Source organism: Phaeoacremonium minimum (assembly GCF_000392275.1).
Source record: "Phaeoacremonium minimum UCRPA7 unplaced genomic scaffold PA7_03_scaffold_12, whole genome shotgun sequence".
Taxonomy (NCBI): domain Eukaryota; kingdom Fungi; phylum Ascomycota; class Sordariomycetes; order Togniniales; family Togniniaceae; genus Phaeoacremonium; species Phaeoacremonium minimum.
Window position 1 is genome coordinate 2,388 of NW_006920919.1, and position 8,332 is coordinate 10,719.

The 8,332-nt window shown below is 53.0% G+C and overlaps 2 protein-coding genes across 2 annotated transcripts; one reads left to right on the plus strand and one right to left on the minus strand.

Moving 5' to 3' along the window:
• Positions 1 to 2,311: 2,311 nt before the first annotated feature.
• Positions 2,312 to 3,499, minus strand: UCRPA7_218 (hypothetical protein; the record flags this gene model as incomplete). The annotated part of the gene is made up of 1 exon (XM_007912816.1): positions 2,312 to 3,499. The coding sequence occupies one exon, from the start codon at positions 3,497 to 3,499 to the stop codon at positions 2,312 to 2,314; it is 1,188 nt and encodes a 395-aa protein (XP_007911007.1).
• A 2,226-nt stretch (positions 3,500 to 5,725) lies between these two features.
• On the plus strand, positions 5,726 to 7,207 carry UCRPA7_219 (hypothetical protein; the record flags this gene model as incomplete). The annotated part of the gene is made up of 1 exon (XM_007912817.1): positions 5,726 to 7,207. The coding sequence occupies one exon, from the start codon at positions 5,726 to 5,728 to the stop codon at positions 7,205 to 7,207; it is 1,482 nt and encodes a 493-aa protein (XP_007911008.1).
• Positions 7,208 to 8,332: the final 1,125 nt, after the last annotated feature.

The following is an 8,332-nucleotide window of genomic DNA, read 5'->3' on the forward strand; positions in this document are numbered from 1 at the left end:
GACGTTAGGCATGGTCGGCACTGAGCTCGGCTACGGGCCGGAATATCCAACTTTGCTCATGTTCGCCGAACCAGGTATAGCGACTCCACGCGCCAGTAAAAGTCACGGCCGTCGCTGACGAACAATAGGCTCGGTTGCAGAGTCAATGGGCGTTGTTGGACTCCCAACCTCGGTGCGGGGAATCCAGGATGAACCGATCTGCGATTTCAACATATCGAGAATCCTCAGCTGGGCCAGGAACTGCGAACAGCATCACAGCGCCTGCAACGAGAACTTTCTCGGGTCCAATAGTGGAGACACAATGGCTCCAAGGCGGCTGATAGACGTCGGCTTGCCTGGGCAGCCCATTGTTAGGCTCATAGAGACGAATAGCCAGCCGCTGAAGTACGCGGCTCTCAGCTACTGTTGGGGAACAATACAAACCGGCTATATCACTACTAATAAGACCGTCAGCCACATGAAGCAGGGCGTGCCGTTGGCACTACTCTCTCAGACAATCCAGGATGCCGTCACGGTAGTCCGGAAGCTCGGAATCAAGTATCTTTGGGTAGATGCGCTATGCATCATTCAAGGTCAGAATCAGACTGCGGACTGGATGGAAGAGTTAAACAGGATGGGCTATATATATAACAACGCATATCTAACCATCGCTGCAACCTCAGCTAGTAGGGCTTCCCAAGGATTTCTTGCTCACCGAAACCGCTCCGGGATCCCAATCGACTTCAAGGTCAGTAAGAACGGTCGACGTGAGGGAAGGGTCTTCTTCAGAGGATGTACGGAGATTGCCAGCTCCTTCCGGGAAGACGTAGAGGGCAGTCCACTACGTCAGAGAGCGTGGGTTAAGCAAGAACGGATTCTCTCTCGCCGCATGGTAGATTTTTCTTCCAACCAAATATACTGGACCTGTCGAATGAGCAGACACTCGGAAGATAGTCAGGAGGACACCGATGGTGGGATGGAGGCTGCCGCTTTCATACACTGTCTCAGAAGCTTTGGTATATCTTTAGGGCTGACCGGAAAGCAGAAAGACTTGTTCCAAGGACTGTTCTTTAGGGCATGGGCCGACTTGATACAAGAGTACTCTGCGCTGCAGCTGACACATGAGAGCGATAGACTGCCCGCTCTTGCAGGGATTGCCGACATTGCAAGCTGGATAGTTCCTGGCCAGTATCTCTCGGGGATATGGGAAGCCAATCTCTCTGCGGGCCTTCTCTGGCAGCCCACAAAACACCCAGCGAATCTCTCGGACATTGCCTGCGTCCCTTCTTGGTCATGGGTATCAGTGGTTGGCCCAATTAATGCCGGCGGACACGATCCAGGATCATCGCGGGTGGAGCTACATGGCACGGACATTCATAAAACTGGGAGGACAGCTTTGCGTCTGCTGGGCAGGGTCCATCGATGCACCGTGGACCTCGATAAGCAGTCGCCTTCGCCGCCATGCCGGAGTGATCGGAAGCTGAAGGATCCACGAGTCGAGTTTCCTACCTACGCTTTCAGGCTCGAAGCGGCAGTTGGCCCTCGCCCTGCCGGCGCGAAATTTGAGAATAGTTGCCAATTTGATGGCACAAGAGGCGGCGAGTCGGTGTTTTACGCGCTGGGTGTCCAATGTGATACCCTTGGTGGCGCAGACTGGCATTGCGGCCTGCTGCTCAGAATGCTGAATATGGGAGGCGTTAAGTATTATGAGCGAGTCGGGAGAATGCGGTCATCGGACCCGTTTTGGTATGCTGTCCGGGATTCTGGCTTGTCTTTGATTTGATACGAGTTCCAAGGCGATGTGTCTTGCTGACACCACGATGGCTGCTTTACCGCAACTTTCAAACGTCTCCCTAACAATATGTTTTGGCCATGTGATGTGAATAGTTCCAACGCTTAACCTACCAAATCCTAGCTTCGTTCCTCCAGGCGCCTTGGATGGAATTATGGCAGTCGTTTGAATCTCGAGGCTCAGAAAGTATTTGCTTCGCCATTGCTTCGACTTTGTCTTGGGTGATGGAACCATTCCCTATACTCTTTGAAGACAGGCAAAAACTATAGATGGAAACCAGTGCTTGCTTGAGCGAGAAAGATTGTATGATATCATGTGCGCATTATATTACACGATGCATCATTGATGAATGAGTGAACTTATTTCTACGCTTCTATCTCAGGTGGCCTGTCTTTGATCACACGTAAAATCCGTACATGTGTAGGTAGACGGACAAGGAGAGTGCTGTCTTGACTTCGATACCCAACCCGATACCGAGCCTCGTGTTATCGAGCGAGCGAGCGAGCGAGCGGCCAACACCATCATCCGCTTCAAACATTCTTAGACAGCGCTGGCCCCTGCCTTCTTGGCGGCCTCGAGAAGCCTCCCGCTCCAAGCCAGCGACAGCAGCGGCTCGACCCTGGCGCCCCGCGCCGCCACCCTGGCCTCCATTCCACCGCCCTCGCCCTCGCTCTCCCGGCTGCCGTCCCTCTCCTCCTCCTCCTCCTCCTCCTCATCCTTCAGCTTCCCCCAGTCCTGCACACTGCCCAGCAGAGGCGCCATGTCGAAGTAGGCCGGCGCGGTGGCGAAGGCGACGCCGCTGCGGTGGCGCTGCGCCTCCCGGGGCACGAGCCCGTCGGCGTCGCGGGTGAAGGCGTCGTGGATGATCCAGACGGGCTTGTGCGGGCTGACGATGTCCATGACCACGACGTAGGACGACTTCGCAGGTGCGCGGTGGGACGACGCGTCTGAGGGGTTAGCGACACAGAGGCGGCCGACCTGGAGGACGAAGCGCGGCCAGTTGAGCAGTGGTGGGCCGCTGGTGCTGGTGCTGGTGCTGGTGCTGGAGCGCCGGGGGGGCGAGGAGGATGTGAGCTTGGAGGCGGGAGATGTATCTGTACCGGCGTGATCGTCCTGGTGCTGGTGCTGGTGCTCGACGACGGGCCTGTGTGGGAAGGGGTCTGTGACGACGGTGTTTTCCGGGTAGAGGACCTGGTCGATGCGGTCGAGACAGTAGTCGCTGCGCGAGACGGCGAGCGGGGCGGCGTACCCAGAGGGCAGGTCGCCCTCCCCCCAGTCGTCGGCGGCGCGGTGCTGCCGGCCCACCAGGACGCCGTACTCGAGGCCCCTGGGTCCGCGCTGGCGGAAGAGCGGCAGGACGAATCCCTCGCTGTCTGGGCCGTGGAGGTTGAGCAGCTCGCGCGACAGGCCGGTCAGGCGATCGTTGAGGACACACAGGCCCTGCAGGCGGTGGATGAAGACCTCGGGCGTGGGCAGGCCGAGGTCGCCGAGGGGCTGGAGGGTGATGGAGAAGGAGGTGGACACGAGGTCGGCGTCGTCGGCAGTGATGAACCAGTCGCCCCTGCTAGTGGTATAGACGGTACAGCGGGCGCGTCCCTGCTTCTCGAGGAGACTGCCGATGCTCTGTCGAGAGACGTTGCTGCCGGCACTGGATGAGGAGGGGATGTCGCCCGTGCTGGGGCCGGCTGAGCTGCTGGTCTGCTTCTGCGCTGCGATTGAGGTATTCATGTTGGGTGGGTTTGGTGTTTGGTGAACGAGCTTCAATAAAAATCGCGGGTGTGTGTCTCTTGTTGACGAAGAGGATGGATGGAATGAGGTGAATGATGTCGGTAAGAAAAACAGAGCTGAGTAGGAAGAGGTTTCTGTCGTCCTACAACACGGGGCAGAATGGGTCTGATACTAATGACTAATGATGGGATAGAATCAAACGGCGGAAAGGGTGAGGAAGGGAAGAAAGGGCAGGGGGGGAAAGACGATAAGTTATTCCAGGTTGGATGTAGATGTCGCGTTCCATTTCCAAGGTTTTCCAGATTTACCGACCGAATTCTCCAAAGACCAGGCAAGGCAAGGTGATACAGGAAAATAATTACATTACATTACTCCATTTCCATCCTTTCATCCACCAAACCAAACCGGCCCAGATCATAATCATAATCTCCGAACAGACCACCTGTAGGCACCAACCAGACAAAACCTCCACCTCCATTCATCATTATGGAGTTCGCGGGAACTTGCCTTCCTATCATCGTCCATTGGATTCAACAACCTACTGTTTCAGATAATATAAGATACTATTGTAAAGAGACTCAGACACACAAACCCAAACGGATGGATGCTTACCGCTATTTCCTTTCTACATTCTTCTCTAAAACAAACCATGTTTTTGTTTCGCCGCCTCACCTTTCACCCCCGACCAAATCAAACAGAATCATGGATGATGACGACAGACTAAGGCAGGGCGAGAAGAGGGAGACATCGGGAGCATCGTCCGAATCACACCGCTGGCTATAGATCCCCGCGCAACGCGACTACCTGACGGCGACGGCAACGGCAACGGCACCGGCACCGGCAGCATTTGTGTCACGGTCAGTCGGTAAGGAATGAATGGCTGTGCGTCCTGATCTAGGCTCTCATCTCCTTCGATCCAAGAGGGCTCCCGATCGCTGTTTGATCTGCCAACTGATAGAACTCCGTGTCTTATGTTATCTTGCTTACGCCAAACAGAAACAAACGACGCTTTTCCGCGTACCGTGCATGGCATAGGACAGGAAAGCAAAGTAATACGAACTTGGCTATTGGCAAGGCATTGAATGAATTCGAGGCCAGATGCTGCTAACCTTCATGGCTCATCGCCGCGCGGTTGCGTTCTGCGCCTCTCCAATCTCCTTGCTCGTATCAAAGTTACCCATCATCTTACAATGATTCATATACAAGAACAGGTAGACATTTGCCCACAAAGCCAAACACTGCAACTATAATATATAGAGGAAGATCATGGGTACTGTATTATCAAGGTAATCTAGCCAAATATTTATAGAAGCTAGGAGCAATCTACAGAACCAGGGTTGTGAATTTGCGGGTTAGCCTCTCCTCGTCATCATTATGCCACTCCCTTTGGGCACCAAATTTAGCTTGCAGCGAACGACTAGTCTAGACCATCGGCAACTAGGTTTTTTGTGGACCGCTGAAATCTGTGGACCAGCGGGGACTTAACCGCTATTGTGGCAAGGGAGGTCGCCTTCGTGACGTCCTGACCCCTGACCCCTGACCCCTGACCCCTGACGTCTTGATGCTCTATCTCGCTCGCAAAAACATCAAGTCGAAGCGACCAAGCGAGAAACTCGACTACAAGCAACTTGGGCCATTCAAGATCAGGCGAAAGATCTCGGACACCAACTACGAACTGTCACTACCACGGTCAATGCAGATCCACCCGATTTTCCACATCTCACTTTTGGAACCGGAACCAGCCTCACCACGGGCAAAGCTCGACGAGACCACAGAGCAGAGCTCGAGGACGAAGATGAAGATGAAGAAGAGCAAGAGGTCGAGAAGATCCTCGATCATCGCGGAGAAGGACCGCAGACAGAGTGAGTACCTTGTGAAGTGGAAGGACCAGGGCGACGACGACGAGAACACATGGGAGCCACGGGAGCCGCTTGACCATTTGACCATTTGACCATTTGACTTTCTGCCAACATGCTGGCACAGTATCACCAACCACATAAACGACGCTAGCCCCGCGATCTCATTGGACGGTTACACGGTTACGTGAGCAACCCCTCACGAACGAAATCACGTGGCAACCGCCCTCACTGTTGCCTACAATTCTCGTCCACGCCCAATCAACCACATCGCTCGAACGAAATCCCAAACATAAGCGGCCTACTCTGTCGACCAGCTTGTCGACCAGCTCATCAGGAGAGGAAGCCTCCCTTTCTTTCGTTCTTCATCATGGACGAGACGCAAACTCGCCCGGAGCTCTCGCAAGAAGAGCAAGCAAATCCGCCGTCACGAAAACGACAGCTAGACAGCGACGACGACGACGACGCCGAACCACAGGCAAAGCGAGCGCGAACGACGCGCCCGACTTCGGAGCCAGCACGATTGACACAACAGAACCTCGCACGTTTCAACAAGAAGATGGGCAGCAAGAAGACTTCAGACCCTTCGGACGACTACGACTCGGGATCGACGAAGACCGTCTCGACTATGGCCTCTGGCTTTGCTATCCAGGCGTATAAGAACGGCGTCCTCGATCCCTCCAGCTCCAAGCCTCCCAAGGACTTGGAGGAGATCTACCAACGAAGCGCCCTACCCCGCGGGACGCCCTCGCCTACCGAGTCAGAATACGGCGACTATGTCGACCGGGTCAACAGGGCCGCTAACGAAGCAACCGTGGTCATCGAGACCGTAGAACTGTTGAAGAAACATAACGACAAGAGATATAACCGAGCGTTCAACCAGGCATTTACGGCCTTTCCGAAGGATGTAGGCTTCAACCATGGCCTGTCCGCTCCCCAGCCGGATTTCGTCGAAGGACCAGAAATGAGGGACTTCCTCCCGTTTCCAGTCGACGAACGCATCCTAGGGGCTGTCCTCTACAAGGATAACCCTCACGCGGTGACATTGCCACACATAGCCGGAGAATGGAAGGGCCCCGACGGGAGTATGGCAGAAGCAACGCTACAGAGCTCTTATGACGGAGCAGCACTCGTCTACGCTCGAAACCAGGCCCTCGCCTTCCAGGGAAAGTCTGACCCCCCTAGACACGTAAGCATCACAACCTTCACCACAAACGGTACCCAGCTCAACTTTTACGCACACTACGCAGCTCCCGCTGGAGACGGCACGCTTGAATATCACCAGTTTCCTGTCAGGTCGACGAGTTTGGTGAACTCCTACGGGGAATACAAGGAGGGCCGGAAGCACCTCAGGAACGAACAGGACCACGCAAGGAGACAGTCACAAGCGCTGAGAGACGAGTTGAAGGAGTATTACAAGAAGCAACGCGGCAGCAGTCTCCATCCTGTCGCTAAAGAAGTGCCACCCTTGCCTATATCAGGCATCGGACTGGACGCTTACAAGGACGAAGACGACTACAAAGTCGTCGAACCACAGCCTGTCTACCAGCCGACGCCGCCTACGTTATCCAAGCACAGGAGTGGCAAGACGCACTCTCACCACTCACACCATTCACACCACTTGCATTCGACGCCGCACTCGTTGAAGGCTCCCTCATCTACACACAGTTCCACCCACAGCAGCGGTAGCAAGCGAAAAGCTTCGTCCTCACAGTCGTCCCACGGATCCTCTGCCCTTGTCAGCAAACACAGGAGCTACTGGAAGAAGGATCACGAGACTGGTCAATACTACCATATGCATTCGGATGGTACTGTCTCTTGGCTTGACGACGACGAAGACAAGCGTGACTAGTACAGTCTCTAGGACATTGACTATAAAGGAGGGGAAACCTGTTACAACCTGCCAAGCCATGTCAGCGTTGTAAGCACGTGAGCACAGTTGGTCACACACCGCGGCGAACCACGAGGCCAGAAGCGACCCCAAGACAGTTGACCGCGGGGCAATGGCGCCGAGACAAAATGGCATAAGACCTGCGGGCAGGCGAACACTGGACGACCAGGTGGGGATAGCACCGAGGATGGCACCTGTGATGCGGTGTCTTAACCTAACTTTCTGCCAACATAAACCCTGCACCAACAGACCCTTACCCTAACGCACCAGAGTAAGAGTCTGGGCGTAACAATAGGTTTCCAGCAACAACACCACCAACCTATGAGGAACAGACTTCCAGTTATAGGATGGCTGCATTGCTGGAGAGCCACGCACTACATAATATAAATGGTTGGGGCTTTCTAATTTGCATGGACTTGAAGGGAAGTGATTGGCACTGCCTGCATTATATCCACCGCTTCCAAACAGCAACTTGCGAAATCGGCTACAGCACTCATTTTGGGCTCAAAATTTTGGCATAGACATTGTAGGCGGGTTTTAGGGCTTGCATCGTGTGTTTTGTTACCATATGTACCCTACCGAGATACAACACTCAAAAGCCTAGAGATACTTGTCCCACTAAGTAAGCGACATCCTGCCAACATCTAAATATATATACTGTAAAATAATCAGTAGTAGGTAAGCTGTATATTAAAGTTGATAATTGAGTTTTTTTAATACTGTAAGAAAGAAGCAGAATATAGTACTATAACTAAACGAACGGTATAAGCACTAAAAACTGCTGAAATGTCGGCTTTGGAATTTTTAGGTGGAGACTAAAGTAGGTACTATACAGTAGCCAATTTCGTAAATTTCTTTACCTAAAAGTGTAGTTTATATATATTATAAGTAATAGAAATTAGCTATTAAAATGTGTTATCTTATATATTCAGCTACTATTTTATATTTATAACGTACTTACATAGCGAGTGGCGTATCATAGCAAGCGGCATACTTGAAAAACACATAGTTAAGGCTGATTTTAATACCCTTGTTAAAACCACTAATTATTACCAAAAATAGCTATAACTTAAAATATAGCTTATT